Source organism: Dermacentor albipictus, chromosome 5 (genome assembly GCF_038994185.2).
Source record: "Dermacentor albipictus isolate Rhodes 1998 colony chromosome 5, USDA_Dalb.pri_finalv2, whole genome shotgun sequence".
In the NCBI taxonomy this organism is placed as follows: Eukaryota; Metazoa; Arthropoda; class Arachnida; order Ixodida; family Ixodidae; genus Dermacentor; species Dermacentor albipictus.
In genome coordinates this window covers 51,977,663-52,005,226 of record NC_091825.1, presented here as the reverse complement: position 1 = coordinate 52,005,226, position 27,564 = coordinate 51,977,663, and the positions used below count along the sequence as shown (strand labels likewise).

General features: G+C 46.6%; 1 protein-coding gene across 2 annotated transcripts in view; it reads right to left on the bottom strand.

Moving 5' to 3' along the window:
* Window positions 1-27,564, bottom strand: part of LOC135899214 (glutamate receptor ionotropic, kainate 2-like) — a 202,724-nt gene that overhangs the window by 10,612 nt on the left and 164,548 nt on the right. For both annotated transcript variants that reach the window (XM_065428470.1, XM_065428471.1), the window contains exons 10-14: window positions 23,646-23,759; window positions 20,781-20,984; window positions 19,594-20,120; window positions 12,638-12,836; window positions 3,245-3,458 (exon numbers count right to left, since the gene is read on the bottom strand). In XM_065428470.1, coding sequence (XP_065284542.1) covers window positions 3,245-3,458; window positions 12,638-12,836; window positions 19,594-20,120; window positions 20,781-20,984; window positions 23,646-23,759 — 1,258 coding nt within the window. The remainder of the gene's footprint in view (window positions 1-3,244; window positions 3,459-12,637; window positions 12,837-19,593; window positions 20,121-20,780; window positions 20,985-23,645; window positions 23,760-27,564) is intronic.

The following is a 27,564-nucleotide window of genomic DNA, read 5'->3' as shown; positions in this document are numbered from 1 at the left end:
CGTCATCTCATGTGCACCTCCAGCAGATCAAATGCGACGCAAAAGTGCCGGTGGAGTGCGCGCGCCCAAAGCTGGTGCCAGCAGCGACAGGCATAACATTAACTGCCCATACTGCTCAACCAAGCTGATTGAGCAGTGATGGTGCATCGATGTCGTTTAGATATAAAGATAAAGAGAAGTGCACCCTAAGTTGTTGTATATATTTGTAGAAATGATCAAGTAAAAGAATGATAGTAGACGAAAATAATTCTTGTCGCACCTCAAGACGGAAACCACGTTTTTCCTTACAAGGGGAGTGGTGGTTTGCTATAAAGCTGCCGTCCTCCAGACCATTTCATTGGGTGTTTGTGTGTGAGTACAAAATAGGCTGCGGGAGTGCACGGGAGAATGGGCGCCATGCTTTATTACCAACGCACCGCATGCTTGATGTGAAAAGTGTGGATTGAACGCCCACCTGTCATCAGTTATGTTTCCCGCCGCTGTAATTTTCCTCACCCCGTTATTTCCTACTTCTAATTAAGCATAACTGTTGCCTTTGCGGATGCTTGACCTGGCGTGGTCAGTTACATTGTGTTGCTAGACCTTACAAGAAAACGCGCCCTTGCGATTTCCTTATTCCTATCGTTCAATGATTTAGATATTGTTTCATATGTAAGGGTTTATTCCAACAAACTACAATTTTCATTATTGTCTGTATGCGTTACTTAAAAAGAGTTACATGTTTCTTGTGTGAAAAGTGTCAGCAATGCTTGCCCTAAATTTTAGCATTTATTTTCTCTCGGAATGTTTCGTGCTGCTGTTTTTCACTCACGGTCTCCTACCACAAGACTCGTGTTCATGTAACGTTCATTTGATAAAGACTGCATGTGCTGAGTGTAGACTTAGAATGGAGGCTTGACTGCGCATCACCATTCCTGTCCAATTATATGATTTTTATCGCGAATGGTCTTTAAAAGCACTCCATATGTCACCTGATTTACTGCTAATTCTATAAATAAATATAAATGTTATTGCTACTTTAAAAAGTGCACTAAGCTGTTCAACCAAACGACTGTTTATTGCAGAAAGCTTCTTTCAAACAAGTGTGCTCCTATACTAAGCATCAGGATAATAACAACAACATGCCAAGAATAGTTTCTTCTCGTATCAATCGTGAAAGGAAACACCGGCCCAGTAGTACCGCAAGGTCTGTGTTATTGCTACTCTGACATTAAATTTCCCTTGCAATTCCATATATTTACATTCATTTTCTTGTCATCGCACGTACCTTTAGAAACCCCTGAAATATCTGCGCGTCTTACTGGATACCAATGGACACACCCTTGAAATGCCCATGAAATATGTATCTGAATATCTCAAAAACACAGCGAACCATTCAGCATTCCTGATAGCTGCGTGGGTTTGTTACTGGCCTTATTGAATCTGTTTACAGTGAAAAGCTAAGCCGAAAAACAAAACGCAAATCCCATAAGAAGAGAACTCCGCATAAACAGAAAGCTTGTCCACCAAATCAGTATGGCATGCACAATTCAATGAAATGTTGAGCACATTCCCTTTGAGTGTTGTGTGTTTGTTTCATCTTCCTCAATATATTGAGATTGTTTCAAAGTGCTCAAGAAGGGTGCAGCACTGGGGGTGCCCTGCTTGTGTTAAAATAAATAATGGTGAGCCTACTAGCACGTGCCCATGGAAACATTCACTCGGACCACGGTGTCAGGTGTGTTTACAGTCTGCCCTTAGGCGTATTCTTGTGAGTAAGCAGGCGCATTTATTAGCGCTCCCAAAGTGATATCACAAAAGCGGGCACCTTCTGGTTAGCGCACAAAAGTGGAAGCGCTGCTAAGAAAGTGCATGAGATCACTTCGGACTGGTCTCACATCAAACATAGGAGTAGTAAATAAGTGACGTTATAAATACATCACAAACACTGTTTTGCTTGTTGTGGAGTAAGCTATGGGCATTAATAATTATTATACCAAAGTGCAGCGAGTGCGATAACATTAACGTGAATGAGGCTTTCAACACCGAGCATTGCGTCTACAGGAGTGCACTTTGTCCACCTTCAAAAAAAGGCACGCTGGCAGTGGCAAACTGCCCTCACCTAGTGGAGACGCTGCATGCTCATAACGGAAATGTCAGCTACTGAAGCTGTAGCTCTAGTTCAGTGTGTAGGTGCACTTGCCGATAAGAAAAATCTCCATACAATTACGCATTTCGCAGCCGGCTCGCAGATGACTCTAGGCAGGTAAAGGACCTCTGCCACGTGGCATCTTGTGTATTACTCCCGCATTTGCTCTCGGACTAGAACAAGTTATGCAGTCGCAATAATAGTGCGAGCGTTCATTCTCTCACTGCACTACTACTCTGTCCTCCTTGATAAATGCCAATCGCATGGTCACGAACACGGACGGCTAAAGTTTGACGTCGAAGCAGTGACCCACTGTAGAAACAAAGCACTGACGGACACATAGCGCACAGGTGTCGATTATGCTCACTCGTTCCCGTGTGGCTCTTCTATATAGCAGTTGAACTTTCCACCAATTCTTATCTAACAGTGTTAGATTTTCTGCGTCGTTTGAGGTAATCATCCGTAATTCGGCGGTATTCATTCGTATAAGGGTTTATTCCTTTAAGAAACATGTACATGAACCTTCCCACAATTCAGGACATACAGGACGCGAGCCTTCATGTGTAACACCGACAGGGCTATTTCTATGTTCGTGGCATTGTTTCGATGTGAACATAGCATAAGTGCAAAGTGGTGCAGGCTTGTGTTTCTAATCACAACCAGTTTCTAGGTAAGATATTTCTAAGTAGAAATATCTACGTCGGTAATGCAACAGCAGGAACTTGTCCAAACTAAGCCTTTTTTTTCTTTCCGCCAAATTTCTGGTCACTTAACAATGTCGTATACATTCAAAACAGCACTCCTTAACCATATAATTCCCAACGTATCATGAGGCTGCGCTGAGTTTCATGCCCCAAAACGCTGATACAAGCCCGGAAAACCTCATACAAAGCCCACAGTTGCACTTTTAATATGATGGAGCGAAGTTTCAGTTGTGTATAGTTTGAGAAGCCAATTAAAGATATTTATTACTACAGAAGTCAGATTAAAACAAAACACAATTCTTATTTTTTTTTCTTCATGTCCCGATATAAATGTCAACGATCTCTACGGTTTTTCCTTGATGTACGAATGTGTTTGGGCGATACAGGGTTAATCGAACTGGGCACCACATACCATGAGGCAGCGCGATGCCGTATCCCTTGGAGTCCAATAGCCCACCAATTTGCGTTAGCCGACACCGGCGTTGGACCACGTACTCGATGCTGGTGGACTCCATAAGGAAAGCGTAGCCACCGCGTTCAACCCGTGCCACACCTTGTGCGTTCGAAGGTACCACGTCCTCTCTCATGGCATGCCACATGCGCTCGTACGTTTCGTGCCTCGATTCCTGCACCGTGATAACGATACGTGAGTTTGTGTGAAAAAACAATGATTCGCAATATAATTGAGGCTCAATTCACAAATGTTTCCAGTCATAAGCGTTGCTTGCTATTCATCGGCCGTTAGTATAATATTAAGCCCGACGTCTGGGTTGCACATCATGTGGTCTTACCTACACTCCTACCGTAAGAGCATTTAACAGGGATAGCTGTTTTGGGCGCATTCCCCCTTTTCCTTTATATTTTCGCCGTTGTCATCTCTGGAATCCCAAAATCATTTCTGAGAACATTAGAAAGAAATAAAAAATTGTACCGCGAGTATTCAGCCTTGCGGCCAACAGCTTTTTTGTCCCATTTTGTACTTCTCAGCCATTCCGCCAAATATACAGCAATGTGCTCTGAAAAGAAGGAAGTTATCAGATTCACTAATTAAATACTAACAGAATACGTGTCAAAAACAACTGCATTCTTGGCAAGAGAAGACAGTAAAGTTATAGTACTATTCACTAGCTGTTCAGGCTAGTAATTTGAACTGACCCATACACTCACACTCTAATAAAAATATCATCGTAATTACTTGCCATATATTAGTAACCATTTGTCTTGATTAAGTTGTTCTGTTATTAACATAAATGCAACACAAACAACAATGCAGCGCTGCCTACTGGGTTTACACTAGCGCTTTTATCATCATTTAAGATCAATGCTAATGTAAGAGCAATAAAAAAGGAAACCCTAAGCATTCGTTATATTCATTAGGACTCAAATAATGGTAAAGCAATGTTTACAGCACGATGACTTCGGACAGTACGGCACAATTACTTCGGGCAACAATGTACACAAAATCACGAAATAACGAGCCATAACACACATACCGAACAACAAAAGTGCTACTCGACTTGTGTTCTTAGGGCAATTTTAGTATTATAGCCCTGCTTGGGGTGATTGAAAAGAAGGTTTCCTAGAGATCAAGTTTCGTACTCAGTACTGAAATCCTTGCAGGCACCATGGCCTTGTCGAATATTCGAGTACGCAACGCAAAGAAATCAATACACTATAATAATTTCTGTAATGCGGTAAACGCTCATCTTGTACCCTACCCTCTTTATTTCTATTTGGCGCTAGATGACCTAGGTAATATGGTATAGAATTGTTCAATATGCACCGACTAGACCAGCAGCAAGTACTAAAGAATAATTTGTAATACTGGGCGCCAGTGGTACTGAACTTTGAAAAAATGAAGTATATTCACTCACGTTGTCTAGTGATGTGTAGCCATCTGCAGAAGCAGTGCCAGCAGCACCCAATTTTTTTTATTCAGTTACCCGCAAGGCCTTATTAGGGCAAAATGGAAGTGGGTACAATATCGCTAAATACCAAAATAAACCCCAAGAAACCACCAAGAGAAGAAAATTAAAAAAAAGTATAATTGATCTCTCTTTCATAGGAGACGGTAGAACACGAAAGTGAAAAGTGTCTTTACAGAAGCTGTTGCATGTTTGCTTTGTGAACTCGCGGTTCGCTGCAGCGGAAGGCGCACTGCTAACGAGTCGGCAACCGTGTCGCAGCTTTGTTTGGCGCGCGGCATCCTTTTGGCGAGCGGCGTTCTACCGCCGAGCCGATTCGGCGAAGTACGACCATTTTGGTTCAGCTTCGTAGTTTCTTGGGCAGCCAGTAAAGTTGCGATGCGCTTAGCGTCAGAAATGCGAGTGGCAGAGTTCACGTCGCGTGCCGCGAACCCCCGAAGGTGTTCTGCTTCACGCTGGCATTCTTCTCGTCAGACGAAAGCGAGATTCGCCAGTCGACATCATTGTCTTTCTGCGTCGCTTAGCGCAGCAGTTTTATTAGTTGGTTACATTGCAGGCCGAAGCAGTAAGCGGCATGCAAACACTGCTGATACATGCTGAAGCTGCACTCCGTAAGCGACGAAGCTTCACAGGCTAATCGGACGCGAAAGACAGACCATGTGCAGAAACTGCGACGTCACCTCAGCAGAAGGCCTATACTACCTACATCAGGCTACACCGCGTTGGAGGCTCCGTTGTGCTGAGACAGTCCGTGGCTGAGACTACCGAAGTGTTCATTGGCGGCTCTTGTTAATGTCATGATGCAGTAATTCGTTTCCCCGCTCCTACAGATGGTGGCGCCATCCCTGTCAAGAGAGCATTTAAAGCGAAGCTTTCTATGTCTCACTGATTCGCCTGCGAGAGCCGAAAACGCACTGCAGAAAAGCCAACTTACAGATCTGCGTAGAACACTAAAGTTTACATTCGTGGTACCGCGCCAGCGTCGACTGGCCGGCTGGTCAGTGCCTGATAACAGCGCGAAGCGACGAGCTCAGCAAGAGTAGCGAATGCGCACAAACTTCACTGGAAACGCAAGTAGCGTCTGCTAGGCATCAGACCAGCCCTGTAGTAGTTAACTAAGCTTCCCTGGATATCCGAGACAGCAAGTGCGCGTGAACACGGGCTCGTCTTAGGATCTGGAAGAACAATCCAGATCTCTTTCTTCAAGGAAGATGGTTGAACGGCACGGTACCCATGCAGACGAACTGTGTATATCTGCATTGCATTACGAGCGCCACGGAATGCATTCCCGGCGATCACCATGGGTAGGCCGCGGCTGCAGCGCACGGCAGAAGAAGAGGCTGCCGTATGGGCACGTACGCGCGATCATCCCCGTAAAGCCGATCCCGCGTGTCGGCAACGGGGCCCAAAAGCCATATGGGAGACGCTTGTGCTGTACAGATGCCCACTGATCTTGTGATTGTCAGCATGGACATTAGACCAAACACATCTCGCGACGCGGAAGCGTTCCTGGCAGAAATGATGAATACCTTAGAGCCACAAAGCACGACAATCATCGTGTGTGGTGACTTCAACATTGATGTGGCGAACGACCACGGTAAATGGATCTAGAGTTTCATGCAAAATCGCTACTCTTTGAAACTGAAGGTTGTACAGAGACCGATGACGCAACACCGTTCCTGCCTTGATCAGTCGTTTGCGAACAGGCTGTGTCACATTACGATGACAGAGCCACTGACCGTCTGTCACTGCGATCACAAGGCCATAATGTGCAAGTGTAGAGTCATCCGTGACAGTGCGAGTGTGTGCGTGTAATCAACGGCTACATGATCTAAAATAAAGGCTATGCAACTGAACGAAATGTGTCTTCATTTAGCTTCAACGTTTAAAAAATACAATCCTAAACAAGCCCTCAAATGATATGCATAGCATCGGGCCACTCAGCATTTCTTTGGTTCGTTGCATGGTCATCGGCTTTGGACTTTGGCTCTGATTCACTTTGCATTGGGGAAAAGCTTCGCGCTCAAGCATCTTTTTTTATGTAAGAGGCTTTGATTTTTTACACATTCGCGCCTACGTCACATCCGTTACAGGAAGCTGATGGCAGACCACGGTATAATACATTTGGTATTACAATGCAATTGACACTCACAGCAGTAATTCCAGAACAATCATGCAGGCTCTCACGATGTAGCCATAGGCCTACAGTAGTGTAACGGACCATCCCTGCATTGTTAAGCTACAGCAGGCCTGTATTACAAATATCGTAATGTCGTAAATTGATCTGTAATCTAAATACCAGCGATGAGCGATTGCTCCTCTTTTGCCATTTCAGCAATTATGTCACTCTATATAACAGAATCTTGGTTATGTGTTTGACGCATAAAAGGGCCAGTCCGAGACCAATGTTCTTTCTCACCTACAACTGAAATGCCACTTACCCGCCTTTAGTATACAGTTACACTGCCGTCTTCTTTTATCATACTAGGATTAAAATTTCTTTAGGCTCTGCTTTATTATACGGTCCCCAAGCATTAATTTCAAGTCTGTCATCCTTCACATATGGCCCTGATTGCTTTGGGCAATGATGAGCTGCCGGTGACGCTTCAATTTACTGTAAAGCCTTATATTCGCGAGCCCTTCATTTACGCGAATTTTCTATCGGCAAATGTGGCGAAAATTATTGCACACAGAACGCTCAGGCAGAAAACACTCAACATAAAATAAAAGAAAAGCTTGTCGGATATTTGTGCTGTGTATATGCTCTAAAACGTGGTGCATTTAATTCGCTTGGCTGCTCAACGCTATGACATGCCAGTCCTCTTATATGACATTCGGAAAAATCCGGCCTCATAGGGGGCAGTTCCATAGTTTGATTAGCCACGCGGCGTGTATTGGCTTCATCAGTGAGGCTGTTGGACCAAATGTGTCCTCTTTGCCCAGATTCAGTTGCACCGCCATTGTGGCAGCAAACCAATGCGTGAATTTAGTACTTGAAAATGCTGCTTCAAGTGCGCATCTAGAAGCTGCCGATGACGTGCCCACCGATCAAGCGAGAACACGTAAAGCGGGTGTTTTCGCAGGGTCTCTGGAGAACAGCAACAGCCGATGCATCCCTCGAACGAGAAGGAGTGCATTAGAAGTCGTACAAAGAAGACGTGCGACTAAAGTAAAACTCGCATGCCAGAGAGAAGCCTAAACCGACTGCACTATTTTAAAAAGCCACCAACATATGTCATGTTTGAGGCGGGTGTGAAGCCAGACGGAGCCTTCTCTCACTTCGATTACCCGCTGCTGCCAGTTTGGCATATGCATCTTAATATAAGCTGAGTAGAGACGTGTAGATTGCTTCTAGGGCAAAGCAGGTGAATGCGATAATATGTGATGCTAGTTCTACGGACCATCGTCGGTAATCTTCCTCACTCAGCTTTCACTGGGACATGTAGATCCAAGCATCAGTGCAACCCCTGCTAGCGGCAAAGAGGTTCATTGAAAAGCGGCGCATAACCAGTGCTACACATTCAGTTATCCAAGTTCGTCGTATGGTTTGCTTTGAACCCGATTCCCTGCGAAGAGCAGCCCGATGCTTGTGCCATTATAGCATGGACTACACAGTGACCGCAGTTGGAGTGAAAGCGGTCAAGCACGGGCAAGCGGAAAAAGGAACAGACATACACTGCAAGCAGGGCCAAGTTCCCGAGGAATTTTTCTTCCAATAAAAGGACAGAAATTTTCAAGTAAGCCCAGAGTTGCCTTTGCGGCCCCACTCACCCGCATGGCAGAAACACGGAATTGCGAAACTTATTACACCGTAAATGCCCAATATCTGTAATTCCTGAGCAATGGTGGAAGTGAAATTATATATTTTTACGGCATGCTCAGTCGCTGCGCATGTCTTGCCAGTGGTCTGGGTCCAGCCTCAGCATTTGCAGTAACTATTAGCCCCGAGAACGAGCACGAGCGGCGCTGCGAGCGCCGCTCGCGTGACATCAGGGCACGGACTCGCGCTTGTCGTCTGCTACAGTTCGGGCGTTGTCCGGGCGCTTTCTGCGGTGTTTTCGTTTGTTCGCCCTCGTTCTCTCTGCTTGTATACTTATGGTGGTCGTCTCAAATATATTTTTACCCGCCGTGGTTGCTCAGTGGCTATGGTGTTGGGCTGCTGAGCACGAGGTCGCGGGATCGAATCCCGGCCACGGCGGCCGCATTTCGATGGGGGCGAAATGCGAAAACACCCGTGTGCTTAGATTTAGGTGCACGTTAAAGAACCCCAGGTGGTCAAAATTTCCGGAGACCTCCACTACGGCGTGCCTCATAATCAGAAAGTGGTTTTGGCACGTAAAACCCCAAATATTATTATTATCAAATATATTTTTATAATGTCTTCCTTTGCGAACATTTATTCAAAGAGCTAATTTCTTAGACAACAATGCAGCTCTCGAAGGCAACGCTACAGTGCCAGCCGAAGCGACGCAGACCAGCCCATTGCGGGTTTTTCATGCGCGGATAGACAATCGCAAAAGCATACCTATAGGAATCCAGTTATGATACCATACCTGCCGCGGTGCAACAAGTATGTAACAAAGCTGGCTATATATGACTTCTACAGCAGTTACGTTGATTTTATTCCGCTAAAACAGGTTTGCTCACGACGAGTAGTTCATGGTATAATATCGAATTTCTGCATTTCCTCACAGAAACGCTCGGCAGTAGCACGGGGACTTAACTAATACTGGAGCTTAGATTCTACACGCCTCACTTGCTTCTTTAACTGCTTGTCAACATTACGCGGTTCTTCACGTGGTCATTTTATTAAGCGGCGGAAACTTGAACTAAAGTTAATGAAGGCTTACAGCTATTTACAGAGTACAAATAGGAATGTACCAATATATATTCCCTTTTCCATGCTACACGTTCAACTCACCTCTTTAGAGCGCGTTTTTTAATGAATAATAATGTATGTTATGTTCCTCTTTTTTTTGTCTATGTTACCTAGTGTATATCATTTATTTATTTCAATGCCGCAGTGTGTTTTGCATTGTTATTGTGGAAATATTTCACTGTTCTTTCATATATTGTATAACTGCAATGTTTTATGGCCACTATATAAATGTAATTTATATGGCGCTTGATGTGTTACCCCATGCAGCCATATTGTACCTAAGGGGGTGAGGTTACCTCAAGCCGCGTCTGTGCGACTTTTTTCCCTAATCCATCTCCACTTACCACTCCTTTGTACATGTGTGTGTGTAAATGGAAATTATTAAATCGAATTAAACTCACTTGAGAAATTTACTGGTGCTTGCTGCTTGAGGAATATACATGACGAATCTGTTTGGCGAACTGACACAGGCTGCTTGGCCCAATTTTTTTATTGAAGTATGCCTGCTGGACCGCATCGCTGCAGCCAGAAAGAAGTCGAAGCGTCAATGATTAGTAGTATGGGACATATTGAAGATATCGAAATTCCCCCGGTGGAGGGCCAGAAATCAAGTGAAAGTATATGCAAGGCTTGTGGTGCTTTCTTTATGAATGTTTGCGATTGGATTGGAGCAAACTTAATTGCCTGCAAGGTTCTCTTTTATGTACCGACGAAGCGAATAGTTATCCGTTTGTATAATCAAATAACGCTGGATAGAGACATGGTGAGACAGAAGGTGCTTGAATTTTCCTTTTGTATACAGGAAATCTAAGCTGCGGTGTAGTAGCTCGAGAATACTTTAGCCATTCCAGTTGGCGCTGTAAAAAACACGCTTTATGGTTTTAATTCGAATTTGTAGTGAACTGATGGGTTTCGCGAACATAGCGTGCCTCGCCATACCGACAGTCGATTGCTACCGTTACGTGATCAGGGGTGTGCCATATTGTCGATAAAGGCTACTGAGGGCCACTATGAAACATTTCATCACTTTCAATTGAGTGGCTCCCGATCTTAACAACGAAACTTTTCTCTCAGGTGATTGCTACTATGGTGTTTGTGAATTAACTATATAAATACTCTACATGACGCGCCGTCGTGTTAGCAGCCATGAGCAATTCGTTTTTTTTGGAGGCCTCTTTCAGAGGGGGATGAAAGTAGCAGCAAACTTTTTCATAAGAAATGCGCGCCTAACTATTTTTTTACGCATTAATGAATGGCCATAATTGAATAGAACAACACACCAGAGTAATAGGAATCATGATGAGAGCTTCGCTGGGCAGTGTCTTTCTAAAATCAGATAACATGTTGACGCCAATTACCAAATTTTTCTACCACATAAAATGCAATGTCTCTCATAGCTAAATACTAAAGGAATGTTAAATGTTTAGCGAAGCATCATACACAACTTCGCGCGTTGAATTTGCAGATATTTTTTTTTAGTCAAAATTTACCGATAGACACGGCGCATATATGCATTGCAAAACCTAGTAGACCCCTTTAACGCTACTTAGCTTGCGATATCCAAGCCGCAAAGTTTCTCGACTCACACGCTTTTGAAGAAGAAACTGTGGTTAAGGTATGGCAGCTGAAAGAAGCCGACGTATTCTTCAATACGTACGGCTCGAGCCACCCATACCCCAAGCATACACGAAGGGAACGAGCGCGCGCGGCAGCCGAGCGAGCCGGAGCGACCGGCGTCCTGGCCGTGACGTCACTCGCGAGAGGGCGCCACTCCTAATTTTCGGGGCTAATAGGCATCCTTTGTCACTGCTTGATGAGGTATAATATACAAAGGCTATTGTTGCTTGCGTATTGAAGTGTACAGTGCTGTGCGTAGAATGAAAGTCTTGCTTCTAGGAAATTGTCGGTTTTAGAATAATAATAGAATAATTTCAGCACGTACCCAGCGAAAATTCTACTTGAATGTAGATATGTGCACTAAATCAGCAAAAAAAATACATTATGGGGTTTTACGTGCCAAAACCACTTTTTGATTATGAGGCACGCCGTAGTGAAGGACTCCGGAAATTTCGACTACCTGGGGTTCTTTAACGTGCTCCTAAATCTAAGCACACGAGTATTTTCGCATTTCGCCGCCAACGAAATGCGGCCGCCGAGGCGGGGATTCGATCCCGCGACCTCGTGCTCAGCAGCCCACCACCATAGCCACTGAGCAACCACGGCGGGTCCTAAATCAGCAGGTAACTAATGAAAATTCACAGGATAAAGCACATATTGAATATTGAGTTTCTGCGAGCCTGCTTTTTAACCTCTTAAACTCAGATGAAATGAGCAGAAAAAATAAGAACATAATTTTTTTTTTCGAGCGTGGTCGCGTGATGAGAAATAATTTGTTCACCACCTTATTCTGCCGCTATAGAGAAGCGAATGATTCACAAGTGTAGCTTGGTGATTCACAAGTTAAAACCTGGTGATTCATTAATAGACATGCTCATCAGCCCCGATGCATACCTACAGCCCCGATGAAGCTAAAAAGGAAACCAGGTATGTGGTATCTTAGCAATTACTCGACGTCCAGGCACCATGATAGCTTTGGAATTATTCGCGGCAAAGCTTTATTGAAAGGCGCTTCCAAAGAAGAGAGTATCAGCAATCGATTCTACTCATTGCGCATCATCATCGCTTGCTGCATTCCGCAGCCTGTGCTAAGAGACACTTCGCAAGCTATCCCTCTCTGATCTCCAAAAAGGTGCCCATAAACATTTTCCACCTCTGAGCTGCACTACCCTCATTGCACCTCTTAAGCTTCAGTACTTACGTCAAAATGACTGCATTCAACATACGAATGCAACATATTTGTACAACCAATTTTCTTCGTATATTTTTTTTAATGTCTTCTTCGACAAAATACAACGCGAGCTTTGGAAATAACATTCGCAAGGCTCACACTTCTTCAGAAAAACGCACACCTCCCCAGCTCATCAAATCACGGGTGCCCTACCTGGAAAAATGCCTGTGTCGATCCAGAGCGCACGCAACCGTAGCGTATTTCCGACTGCTCGGCGAGATCCTCGACGCTTTCAATGGGCGACCGAAGCCGCTCACGCGTCAGAAACGAGGCTAGGTTCGCGGTGTAGGAGGACACCAGCACAAAAGAAAAGAGCCACCAGGTTGCAGCAATGATGCACGTCGAGGCAGACCTGCGCCAAGGTAATCACGTCTCTGAGTAAAGCGGTATAAGCGTTGAACTCCGAGTCAATTTATGTTAAAGCAACGTGAAATGTTGCGCAAAAGGCGGGACAGAACAGAATCAACACGGATAAACAAGCTCTTGTGAATCCATCTTGCGTCTAGTGATTTTTAAGCACAACATTTTCACTGTGCGTGACGCTGCCTTCCAAAAGAAAGCTGCTTCCGCTGGAGCCAAATGTATTAGTAATCTAATATCCCTCAGACTGACTTACACCAAAATCGAAAGCTAAAATGCAAGCAAGGGTAAGCGCTCTGTTAAGTTATGGATCAAGGAGAACCAACTATACTCTTCATTGAGCCTGCATGGTTAGTGATAGGATTCACCCTGGTTAGTGACAGCAGGCCAGGCGCCTACTGGTATCGTTGTTAGGAGGACAAAATGAATTCGTAACACTGAGAAGGCAACAAACTCAAAGCAGATTAAGATTAAATCTGGTTGTGGGCTGCTACATACAAAAAAACCCGTCTGTTTTGAGGAAGGAACTGGAAGTGGCTCAATTCCCCCAAAACAGTAAAATATTTTGGGGAAGATTAGAATGCTGATCACGTGACGTTTGGCGGTAAATACCATTTGACATTTGAAGTAAGAGAATTTCAAGAAGATCCTGCGTAGGGCTGCTTCGCTTATTGATTCATTCTGAAATTCCTCAGCGCAAAGTTATATCATAAGAAGCCAACAAGCACTGACACCAAGGACAATATAGGCAAAATTACTCGTGCTTAATAAATGAAATAAAGAAAAGATAAATTATTTCATTTATTAGGCACATGTAATTTCCCCTATGTTGTCCTTGGTGTCAGTGTTTGTTGGCTTCTTAAGGTATGACTAATAAAAATAGGGCCCCTCGGTTAACCCTCTTCCTACTCGTTCAGTGCAAAGTGATGGCACTGCCGGTTTTCTTTTCTATTCCTCATGAGATAAATGAGCGCAGATGAATTTGAATCCCTAATGTTAGGCCGTAAGCCATTCATGATTTTCACTCAGCAGCTGGTGGAGGAAGACGAAGTGCTTCTCTTGCGGAACACATCTCGCCCGTCTCTGTGTTTTTCTGGACTTCTTACTGCACCTGTGGGGTCTACCGCCCCCTCCATCGCGGTGATGGATGTACAACACCCCGAGGATCCTCCCGGTTCCCGTTCACCCGCGGACATCGGTTCGAGGAAGCGAGGAAGTACGTCAAGTGGTAGCGAGGACACAGAGCTGTACTGCGCATCAGGTGACGAGTCCTCGGAGGACAGTTTTCGACTTGTCCAGTACCGCAAGGCCAAACGAAGAATTATCAACTCATCTTCGGCGTCCAGCTCGAACACTGTGAAAACAGCTCCTCAGCGATGGCCTCACTCCATCCTGTTTGTGCCACAGAACGCTACCGACAACCTGCGCGTCCTCAACAGGCAAGCACTCTCCGTGTATCTAGAGAACACCGTGCCAAATGAGATCAAGGATGTCAGGATAAATACTAGACGAAACATCCTGGCAATCGATGTGATGAACCCGAGTGCACTGACCATACTACAACATGTAACGCAGCTGGGAAACATCAAGGTCCGATCCATCGTGCCAACGAATGGTGCCACAATAACTGGAGTCATCTATGACATTGACAATGAAATATCTAATGCAGACCTCCCAATTCTCATAAAACCAGCAAGCGAACACAACGTGATTGTGCATGTTGGTCGCCTCGGCAACACACGTTGTGTGAAGATAAGCTTCAAAGGCGACTGCCTTCCACCCTACGTGAAGGTCGGCCACTTTCGCCACCAGGTTCGACCATTTATTCCAAGACCAATGCAATGCTTCAATTGTCAGAAGATTGGACATGTGAAGGGTGTTTGCAGAAATTCGGCCGTGTGCCCTCGATGTGCCGAGCCCCACTCAGAAGACAACTGCAGCGCAACCACGTTCAAGTGTCCTAACTGTCAAGGTGATCACTGCGCCTCTTCCAAAGACTGTCCCCAGATCAAGAAAGAGTTCACCATTCTTAAGCAAATGGTGAGAGATAACTCTACCCACAAAGAGGCCGCTGTGAAAGTACGGCGAAGACGACGTCACCGACAACGGTCTTCACGGCGGAAAACATCAAGCTTTCAGGAAAAGTCCCCTCGTCAAACATCATCATCAGCGGACGTTTCCAGCACTCCGATCACCAATGTTGGAAGGGAGCAAACCGCCAGATCTCTCTCCACAAAGGAATGGCCGCCACTTCCGCGTACACGACCGCCAGAAGAGCCGCAGAAGAAGCCGCCCCCAGTACAGCAAGGTGCTGTATCCGAGGAGTCGCGGAAAACAGATGAGCAAGTGATAGCACTTATTAGGCCTTTAATGAATGGCATTCGCGTGCTGCTAAGCAACATGCACACACCGTCTGCCAGAAGTGCGCTTCAAGTACTGGACGCTCTGAGTCCGGTGCTTGCAACCCTTGAGTAGATCATGGCTCCACAGCCACGGTCCTTTAGGGAAGAGGTCCGACAAGCAGCTATTTTTCAGTGGAATGCCCGCGGACTCAGAGCGCGCCTTTCGGATTTCCGTCGCTTCGTGTTCGCCAATATGTTTCCCATTATCGTCATTTGCGAGCCGAACTTATCGAACAAAATCAGGCTTTCTGGATATGAATCATTTATGTCGTCAGCTGTTTATGAAAACAGTAAGGTTTTGGTGTTCATTCGCCGTGACCTCACCTACACTCATCAGCCTGTACCACCTAATGACAGTAATCAATATATATGCCTAAACGTAAGGAAAAAGAATCTGGCCTTCACTTTTATAGGCGCCTACCTATCTCCGTCAAGTCGATTTGATTACAACAGACTACGAGACATCCTTTCCTCAACCTCCAATCCCTGGGTCATCACTGGAGATTTCAACGCCCATCATACACTCTGGGGAAGTCCGATCATCAACGCAAGAGGCAGAGCTCTAGTATCTTTCGCCTCCAGTAATGAACTTTGGCTGCTGAATGATGGAAGTCCTACGTTCTTACGTGGCTCCACGTACAGCAGCTGTCTTGACTTGGCTTTCGTCTCGCGAAGCCTAGTCAGACGTGCAGGGTGGTTTGTGGACATCGAGACGCACGGAAGCGACCATATCCCCACGTACATCAAGATCAGAGGATTGACCGCTTCCAAAATACGGGATACGATCCAAAGAGTGGACTGGCCTAAATTTCAGTCTATTATGGAAGAACACTGCGACGCCAATCCATCCTTCGACTTGGAAGAGGCAATCAAGAGCGTGGTGCAAGACACTATGCGTACTCTAACATGCTCCTCGAAACTTAATGATTATGATGTGGAACTAGAACGACTTCGAGCAATCCGACGACGTGCTGAACGAAGATACCGACGTACGAAAACAATAGACGATCTACGGACCGCCAGGCGCACGCAAAAGAAGATACAGCGCCGGTTAGACAAGCTCGAATCGCAACGTTGGGCTGCCTTCTGTGAGTCGCTAGATCCACGCAAGCCTTTATCGCAACTATGGAGAACGGTGCGCGGACTGCGGACACTTCCCGTACAGCGATTCCCATTCAAGGCACTTGCCCTCTCTCAAAAGAGATCGGAGATTGACGTGGCAGAGGATTTCTGCGCCAGATTATCCGGCCAACTGACAGCTACCAACATTCCATCGCCTTCGAGCAGCTGTCCGCCACCACGTGATCACCGGTTGGATCTACCATTCTCGATCCACGAACTTAAGGCAGCATTAGCTTTGTGTAGCCGCACATCAGCGCCAGGACCTGACGGAATTTCCTACCGAGCTTTGTGTCACCTGGGGGAGCGAGCGAGAGAGGTTCTTCTTGGGGTGTACAATGAATCTTGGAGAAATGGCACGCTACCAACTACCTGGAAGACAAGTCGCCTTGTTCCACTGCTGAAGCCTGGCAAGTCGCCGTTGGAGCTCTCCTCATATCGCCCGATCGCTTTGGCGAGCTGTGTGGGCAAAGTAATGGAGAGGATGATCCTAGGACGCCTGGAGTGGTACTTGGAGTACCACAACACCTACCCAGATGCCATGGCGGGCTTCCGACGCGGTCGATCATCGATCGATAACGTCGTCGACCTGGTCACCTACATTCAACATGAGAAACGCCGTAAGCGTCTCTGCGCATCCTTATTCCTCGACGTTAAAGGGGCGTATGACAACGTTACGCATGAAGCCATCCTCTCTGCTCTCGCAGAAGTAGGAGTGGGTGGTCGGATGTTTCAATGGATACGGAGCTATCTATCCATGCGATCCTTTTTTGTAAGCACCGAGGAAGGCCATACTTCTCTACATTATAGCTACCGCGGCGTCCCCCAGGGCGGTGTACTTAGCCCCGTGTTATTCAATCTAACACTAATTGCTCTCCTTGAGGACGTGCCAACCACAGTCAGGCTATCAATGTACGCGGATGACATCTGCATATGGACATCTGCAGTAACACGCCTACAGCTGCGAGCGAGAATTCAGAAAGCCACGACACAAACTGCTGTCTACCTCCGTAATCGAGGCCTCGAAATTTCCTCCGAGAAATGCGCACTGGTGCCATTTACGCGCAAACCCATGGCAAACTACAGTGTAACGATAAATGGCCAAGTAATACGACGGGTCCGATCGTACAAGTTTCTAGGTGTCATAATCGACAGGGACTTGTCATGGAGCCCACACATATCTTACGTGAAAAAACGGTTGACAGGCATATGCCACCTGTTCAAATTTTTCGCTAACAAGACCTGGGGAATGTCGCCTAGTGCCATGTGACAACTGTACAGGGTGCTTTTTCTGGGATTTCTGCGATACAGCTTGCCAGCAATAAACAACACAGGCAAAACGAATCTACGCACTATACAAAGTCTTCAGGGTCAAGTGCTCCGGATCTGTCTAGGCCTGCCTCAGAGTGCTTCAACAGTGGCTACGATAGCAATCGCTGGAGACCACCTTGTCAAGACCCACATTGAAATTGAAGTACTCAGGACCCATATAAGGCATCTAGCCAGGACTCCTCGTCACCATTTAGCCTCTCTACCAGCGGACAGGCCACACACATCTTTCAGCCAAACGATAACTGCATATGATGAATCATTGCCAGCTTGTTTCACTCCGGCTGCGAGACCTTCGATCCCTCCATGGTGCCTCGCTCAGCCGAAAATCAACCTCGCAATACCTGGTATCTCGAAAAAAGCTGATCTGTCATCACCAGCCCTTAGACAGCTCACGCTACTATATTTGTACGAGAACTACCGTGACTCTACGCATATTTACACTGATGGATCTGTCCTTCCAAGCAGCTCCGCGGCGGCAATCGTCATACCAGCGAAAGCTACAACAATCAAATTTAAGACGACCCACGCGACAACATCGACAGCAGCAGAGCTCGCAGCGCTCTTTACTGCTCTTCATCACATTGGTGATGAACCGCCACACAAATGGACAATATTCTGTGACTCGAAGGCGGCACTGCAGTCTCTACTGTCACCTTTACGACGCGGACCGCACGAACAACTAATATTCCATATTACAGAGACATTACACCATATAAGTGATGCAGGCCACGACATAACCTTTCAGTGGCTTCCAAGTCACTGCGGGATTGTCGGCAATGAACGGGCGGATCACGCTGCCCGCTCAGCCCATACTGAGGAGCGCCACGTCCCCATTCCTCTTTCTAGAACTGACGCTGCACGGAAGCTCCGCCTACTTGCTCGGCAGTGCACCGCGTCGCAATGGAATGAGCCACATTTAAGAAATCCGCGACTGCACTCACTTGATCCAACATTAAGTCTTCGAGCGCCATCACAGCTTCGCCGTAGAGACGCCACGCTTCTATATCGACTTTGGTTGGGCGTTGCCTTTACTAAAGCCTATGCCTTCCGCATAGGGATGACCGACACCCCAACCTGTGACCACTGCGGCCATGAAGAATCAATTGGCCATATTTTGTGCACCTGCCCGCAGTACAGTCCACAGAGGGCATGCCTCAGCCAGGAACTAGACCAACTGGACGACCAACCGCTATCCGAAAAAAGAATTCTGCAACATCGAAAGGACCTACCGTCACAGAAGAAGGCCGTGCAAGCGCTTTTGCGCTTCTTGCGATCTACCGGCCTGTGTGAACGACTTTAACTGGAACGCCTTTTGTGTGTGTGTCTCCATGTGTGCGCGTTCTGTTTTTTTTTTGCGTTTCCCTCTCTGTCATCTTTCTAACCCCTATCCCCCATCCCCAGTGTAGGGTAGCAAACCGGAGACTCATATCTGGTTAACCTCCCTGCCTTTCCTCTTCATTCTCTCTCTCTCTCTCACTCAGCAGCTGAAAATGCAAATAGGTTGGAAGAAGATCTACCAGAAAATTGCTGTACTCTGTAATGAGCTAGCTATATATTCATTTGACACTATTAGACTTTAAATGCTGCGCCTAATTTTAATGTAGAGCTTGTAAGTATGCCATGGTGAATAAATATGTATTTCGGCGTAACTGTAGGCGCATGGCATAGTTTCACGCCCTAGCAATTATTACAACGTCTACAACGTGATTATATCAATGAAGACCTTATTAGTGCACCAGCAATACGTGTATAAATACATTTGCTGGGGAAAGGCATCACAATAAGAATAATGTTCTGGTAAACTAGAAAAAGAAACTGTGGCCATTGATTGCTGTGTAAGAATGTTTCCTTTTGCAAGTACGAAGAATCCAGAAACGGTCGAAGGCTACGGCTTACCTTGGTAAAGGTTCACATCCTTGTTGCATGATTGAGCTGATCGTGAACCAGAGGCTGTTGAGCAAGGTCAATTGGTTCTTCACAATGCCCGTCGTGTCAAGGCTTTCAGTGCCCCTGCACGTCCTTTCACCATGACGTATCATCGCACCGGTGCCATTCGTTTTCACTTGTATAATGTCGAGCTGCGAACAACCGCCTATCTTTTCTCCGACGCAGTCTTGACCACACCCAGCTGTGCTTTCGTGGCAATTGCAGTAACAGCGCGTTTCGGCAGCGCTCCTGCTTCTGGCCCGGGCGCTTTCGACGCGCGTCACGCAGCAGAGCAACAGACTTATTACCACGTGAGCAGCGGCCACACACAACCACACATCAACGGAGAGGGGCGAGAGAAAGAAGAAGAGAGAGTGTTCCTCTTGGTGCTTGCTGAACAGGATGCTCACTCCCAGCGTCATAAAAGGGAGCGTGAAATCCACGGCTTCTTCGCGAGCGGACGTAATGGTCAGGTCCCCTACGGCTAGGTCCGCCTCCTGTAAGAGACGGGAGTGCATAATCTTGAACTGGCCGTACTCAAATAAACGAAAATGAAACATCTAGAAATTAAAGAAACCACACCGTGCCCTAAAGTTTTCTGAGAGGAATTCGGACATTTGCCCGCACAGCTTTGTTTGTTTCGAAAACCCCGGTGAAATAATTTGCCAACAGTGGAACTGTTGGGAAGAGTTGAGGGTATAGTAATTGTAGCAGCAGCGATCACACCATGAAAACTTTAGTTGAGGCATGCTGTAGAAAAATTTCGAACAGATAAATAAATGTGTGAGCGAAACGAAAATGAATAAAGCTCTCACCTTAACGGACAAGCACGCTTACATTTTCAGAGGTATTCTAAATTTTTCTGCCGTTATAATGACCAGAGGAATGCGAAAATGTGTAAATACTAATGAGAAGCGCATATATAGAATTCCTTGTAAAATAAGAAAAAAAAAAGAAATTAGCCACGTTTAAGAAAAATATTGAAGGTTTGGGGCAACTTTAGTGTTAGGAAAACATCAATGAACAGGCGACAATATAGCATATATTTAAACGGATATCATTAATAAGAAGCCTCCGAGCTGAAGCTTCAGTATCATCTGTTCGGGTGACTATTAATTCCTCAAGGCAGTGCTAAAGTTAGCCATAGATGCTCTCACCTTGTCAATCAGTTCACGGACCATGCCATTCCAACGGCCTTTGGCGTCTCTGGTGCCATGTGCGCCGTCCCTGACTAGCCTGATATGATAACGAAACCCTAGGTTCCGAGAGATTTCACGAAGGAGATCCACGCAAAATCCTTCGAAGCGGTCGTTGGCACTGAGCTTGCGAGCAGACGCTTTCAGCATCACATACGGTGCGTTCTGCGAAACAGATAATGGGATACCATGCATCTTAAACACATCATGAATTGGGTCTGCTTTTACGTTTCTAGTCTTGCATGATATCTCCTGATAAGTTACAAATGGTAGCCATAAGGGCTCACATCTTATTTTCCTCCAAATTATGCAGGTAATAAAACTGTGACCACCATGCAATCCTAAGTAGATATCAATTGAGCATGAAAGTTTATGTTAATTATAGATCTGACTCAGCACCTGATAGTAACCGTAACTCTAAAACCATGAATATCAATCGTACTAACGAATAGGAAACCCTCAAAATGACAAGCGCCATCTGTCCACGTTGCAGCAAAGCGTTATTCGGAATGGCAAAGCGAAGGGATTTTCGGGAAAGCACATCCGCGAATTCCTCCTCTATTCATTGGCGAGCTCCAACTGCGGTTCACTCCCATGAGCGAAGCGAGCGATCTGTGGTTTCGCCAACAACAATTTCTGCCTTTTTTGAGCCATGAGCCTGTAGTTGGCAAAAAAATTTTTTTTGCTTGCAGGCAGAACCGTGTCTATGTAGCCGATATTGAGTTTCGAGAGGTGTCCTTAGTACGCAAAACGAGCATTTAAGTACATACCTGCTGTCTGCTTGTCTGACAGTTGTCTGCGGTGTGTATTTTCAGTTAGTCCCCGAAGATATTGTTGCTGCCATATTCTTTACTACCTCAGCTGAAGTTTCGTTCGCGCTCCAGGTATGTTTGTACAACAATATTTCAATGCAAATTGATTTTAGAAGGTTGACGCTCCTACTAGCGAGCATTTTGCGGGGCACCTCGCACAGGTCTGCAGGATACATCGCTGAGAAAGGAGGCTCGGCCTAGGCTTCGGTCCTAATAAAATAGTTTATACCTCTTGAGACTACTCTCCAGACAGGTATCTCAGAGTTCGAAACGTCATTAGCATAACCTCGGCAATTCATGGCAGCGCCACGAGGTTAGTAATTTATTAGACGCTGGACGGACAGAAACACTCTTGCATTCCTAAATACCCGCATAGCGACGGCATTTGATCATCGCAGCACGCAGTCGCCTCGCAACGCCGTAGAAAGGATGGCGCAGTCGGTCAGCGTTGCCAGAGCAACGTTCATTTTGACTATCACCTATAAGCAGCAACTGTATTTTAGCAGTAGACCATAATGAGAATTGCAAATTATGTGCAGATCTTCGTTCAAGAGAGAGAGAGAGAATAGAATTTATTCATAGGAAAGACATAGAGGTCGACCTGAGCTAGTGCGCTCTAGTCTGCTACTCTGCACTGGGGAAGAGGGAAGGGGAGTGAAAGTATTGGGATGGATGATGATGATAAGAGAAGTGGTGAGTGCTTATGTACATGAGACGCTATGTTTTGCGGAGCACAGCAACATGCTGATGATGTCGATAGTCTAACGAAATCTTCTATATTTTGCAACAAACCATTTATATACAGTTTCCAATACTGTAACTTTTTATATTTATTTCCTGTACGTGTCTCTGGTGTTGAGTAGAAACTACTGCAACTGCCGTGTCTCACCCACAAGCGTTTTACACTGGCGTGGAGACGAATGGGTTTGTGTAATTTATTGAAATAAAGCGAGAATGTATTCAAACTAAACGAGAAGAAACGGGAAATTTTCCGGTCAAGTCGCGAAATTATCAAAAACTTGACTTTTTCCACGCTTTATGAACGTGAGATAGCACGTGAAAGGCATTCAAAACGTCGACAATAAGAACTTTCAAATTATTCGACACCTGCATGATTTTTTGAGCACGAATGAACCTCTGTCCTGGAGATATGAAACAGCCATATAGGGTGCCTAATAGACACGGGAAAGCACATTATAGCTTAGGGTGACAGTAATGAGTAACAGTAAACCAACTTGAACAGGTAAACAGCTAGACAAACCATTAATTATTTCAAAATTTTAGAAAGTTACCTTACTTCTCGCGAAATTGAAAAGTTGTATCTTTTCTTCAATGTTGCGCACATTCAAAGCATGGTACGTCAGTCTGGCGTCACAAATTTCAAGATATTTGCTTGGTAAACGTTGGAAAATTTTGGTTTTCCTCCGTTTTTTCACCTGAATTTACCTTTTGTTTCTTGTCGTGGGCGTGCGCTCATTGCTGCGCATGGCATTCCCTTTTAACTAAGCGTCACCCCAGCTGACCCAATGCTTTGCTATGTTGATGCGCATTGAACGTTCGTTCTCTGAGTGGCACGCACTTATTCTAGGTGTATTAAATGGTTAAACATGGTGGTTAAATGGTTAAACAATAATCTGTTCTGCTTTTTTGGCTAGCATGTTTGTGTACCATAGCTGTCCCCGTCAATTATTTCTCTTTTTTTTTCTACATACTATTATGTACTATTACTTTCAATGCTGCAATGCTCCAAAAGGAACTTGTGATGTATCTATTAAAAAGAAAAGAAAACCAATATAGCCACTCTAGACTTCGTCGGGCGCTTTCACTTGACCGGCACGTGCGCCCCGATCTGTAGGAGCGCTTTATGATCTGCAATGCGCTGTGAAAGTGGTGAATTTTTTTTCCATGTCAATGAGAGCCCGCACACTGGTAGTTCACGAAGCGCTAAGGTTCATTAAACCATAGAAATCTGTACTTGTGAAACTGGCGGAGAAGAAAGTGTAAGCGCACGCACCAGAATTGTGGTAATCCTTAAGGTCTTGTTCCTCAGCGTGCTCAGCACTTCTTCCTGGAATGTCTTCTCCATACGGGTCATGTGCAACCCCGACGATGGGCTCCACGTTCCGACCTGATGGAACAACCAGGAAACAGAAAGTACGAGTCACATCTCTATGAACTAATTTATTGTCATGTATAATGGCTATTTCTGAACGGTCATTTCGTCAGAATCAGCACCGACTTAGCCTCTAAATGGGCGTCGACAATAGTGTCACGTGGTGGTGACGTTGAATAACACAGTAGCAATACTGCGAACGACAAATCTAACCTTTATTGGGCGAACCTGTGCCCACAAAACAGGCTACACTTATAGCACAACGATAGCGGCGAACACGCTCGGTGATCGTCGAAAAACTGATCAGCGGGTCAAGCGCGTCGGCTTTTATAGATCAGTCGTCGAATGTTCCAGATTAACTGATGGGACCCGCGTGTCTTCCACAAAGTTCTACACCATTCGTGTCACGCGATGAAATCTGATAACACAAGGTTCGGCGACAACAGACACGCGGATAGAAGCGTCGATAACTTTCCAGAAACGTCGGATACATGCAGGCGCGTCCCTCGCTCTGCGATTACAGTTATTAAGCGGCGAAACGTGGTTGCCCGATAAAGATAAGTACACGTGTCATTACCCCCCTCTTAAAGAGCATCGACCCGATGCTGCAAACAAACGAAAGTAACAAAGAAAAGCACTCGTAGCAAAGAAAACAACAAACTAAGGAAGTTCATCAGCGTCCGTAAAATGGTTTAAGGCGCACCACGTGGACCACTTCAGATCGTGCGCGGCGCTGCGGTGAGTGCGAAATGCCGTCTGGCACGACCTCATAGTCTAGTGCGCCAATACGTCGGATGACCTTGTAGGGTCCGAAATAGCGTCGCAGCAGCTTCTCACTGAGTCCTCGCCGGCGTATCGGGGTCCATACCCAAACACGGTCGCCGGGCTGGTACTCGACGAAACGTCGTCGGAGGTTGTAGTGTCGGCTGTCGGTACGCTGCTCGGTCTTGATCCGTAGGCGGGCGAGCTGTCGGGCTTCTTCGGCGCGTTGGAGATAGGTAGCGACGTCAAGATTCTCCTCGTCAGTGACGTGCGGCAGCATGGCATCGAGCGTCGTCGTCGGGTTCCTGCCGTAAACCAACTTGAATGGCGTGATCTCTGTTGTTTCTTGCACCGCCGTGTTGTAGGCGAAGGTGACATACGGCAGGACCGCGTCCCACGTCTTGTGCTCGACGTCGACGTACATTGCTAGCATGTCGGCGAGGGTCTTGTTCAGGCGCTCCGTGAGACCATTCATCTGCGGATGGTAGCCTGTTGTCCTCCTGTGGCTCGTCTGGCTGTACTGCAGAATGGCTTGGGTGAGCTCTGCTGTAAAATCCGTTCCTCTGTTGGTGATGGGGACTTCTGGGGCACCATGTCGCAGCAGGATGTTCTCGACGAAAAATTTCGCCACTTCGGCTGCGCTGCCTTTCGGTAGAGCTTTGGTTTCAGCAAAGCGGGTGAGATAGTCCGTCGCCACAATGATCCACTTATTCCTGGATGTTGACATCGGAAACGGCCCCAACAAATCCATCCCAATCTGCTGGAATGGTCGACGAGGAGGTTCGATCGGCTGTAGTACTCCTGCTGGCCTTGTCGGTGGTGTCTTGCGTCGTTGACAGTCTCTGCATGTCTTGACGTAACGCGCGACGTCGGCGGTCAGACGCGGCCAGTAATACTTTTCCTGTATCCTCGACAGCGTCCCGGAGAATCCGAGGTGCCCAGCGGTTGGATCGTCGTGTAGGGCGTGCAGTATTTCCGGACGGAGCGCTGACGGCACCACAAGAAGGTAGCTGGCGTGGACTGGTGAGAAGTTCTTCACGAGCAGGTTGTTTCGTAGCGTGAACGAAGACAACACGCGCTTAAATGCCCTAGGGACAACGTCGGTGTTCCCTTTCAAATACTCGACGAGGCCTTTTAGCTCCGGGTCTGCTCGTTGCTGTTTGGTGAAGTCTTCCGCACTTATTGTCACAAGGAAGGCGTCGTCGTCCACGTCGTCTTGCGGCGGGGGATCGATTGGGACGCGTGATAAGCAGTCGGCGTCGGAGTGTTCTCTTCCGGACTTGTATATTACCATTACGTCATATTCTTGTAGCCTGAGGCTCCACTGCGCCAGCCGTCCTGAAGGACCCTTTAAGTTAGCTAGCCAACACAACGCGTGGTGGTCGCTGACGACTTTGAATGGCCTGCCATAGAGGTAAGGGCGGAATTTAGCTGTAGCCCAAATGATGGCGAGGCATTCCTTTTCAGTCGTAGAATAATTGCTTTCCGCTTTTGACAGCGACCGGCTAGCATACGATATCACCCGTTCAAGTCCTTCTTTCCTCTGGACTAGGACGGCACCGAAACCTAGGCTACTGGCGTCAGTGTGGATTTCAGTATCGGCGTCCTCGTCGAAGTGTGCAAGTACCGGCGGCGACTGCAAGCGTCGTTTGAATTCTTGAAATGCGTCGGCCTGCGGCGTTTCCCAATTGAACTCGACATCAGATTTCGTTAGATGTGTTAGCGGCTCCGCGATGCGCGAAAAGTCCTTGACAAAGTGCCTATAGTAGGCACACATGCCAAGGAATCTGGGCACTGCCTTCTTGTCGATTGGCTGCGGAAACTTTGCGATGGCAGCTGTCTTCTGCGGGTCAGGGCGTGCTCCAGATTTGCTGATGACATGGCCTAGGAATAGAAGCTCATCGTAAGCGAAGCGACACTTTTCCGGCTTCAGGGTGAGCCCTGATGACTTGATGGCCTCTAATACTGTCGCAAGCCGCTTAAGGTGATCGTCGAAATTTCCGGCGAAGACGACGACGTCATCCAAGTAAACAAGACAGGTCTGCCACTTCAATCCTGCTAAAACCGTGTCCATCACGCGCTGGAACGTTGCAGGCGCCGAGCACAGTCCAAATGGCATAACCTTGAATTCATAGAGGCCGTCTGGCGTGATGAAGGCGGTTTTTTCGCGATCCCTTTCGTCGACTTCTATTTGCCAGTAGCCAGACTTGAGGTCCATCGATGAGAAGTATTTAGCATTGCAGAGCCGATCTAATGCGTCGTCTATCCGTGGGAGGGGGTATACGCCTTTCTTCGTGATTTTGTTCAGTCGACGATAATCGACGCAGAAACGTAGGGTTCCGTCCTTTTTCTTCACTAAAACAACTGGAGACGCCCACGGGCTTTTCGACGGCTGGATGATGTCGTCGCGCAGCATTTCGTCGACTTGTTGTCTTATAGCTTCGCGTTCTCGCGTCGAAACTCGGTAAGGGCTCTGGCGTAGTGGTCGAGCGCTCTCTTCGGTGATTATGCGATGCTTTGCGACTGGTGTTTGTCGAATCCTTGATGACGTCGAAAAGCAGTCTTTGTATCGTCGAAGCAGACTTCTGAGCTGTTGCTGCTTAATCACGGGGAGACTTGGATTTATGTTGAAGTCTGGCTCGCGAACTGCGGTCGTCGGGGTAGATGCAACAGAATCCGAGAGGACAAAGGCATCGCTGGTTTCCTGTATTTCCTCGATGAATGCGATCGTCGTGCCCTTGTTGATGTGCTTGAACTCCTGGCTGAAGTTTGTCAGCAACACTCTCGTGTTTCCTCCGTGCAGTCGAGCGATCCCTCTTGCGACGCAAATTTCACGGTCGAGTAGTAGACGTTGGTCGCCTTCAATGACGCCTTCTACGTCAGAGGGTGTTTCGGTGCCGACCGAAATAACGATGCTGGAGCGAGGCGGGATGCTCACTTGATCTTCGAGCACACTCAAGGCGTGGTGGCTACAAGGGCGCTCCGATGGTATCGCTTGATCTTCCGACAGCGTTATTGACTGCGACTTCAGGTCGGTGATGGCGCCGTGTTGGTTCAG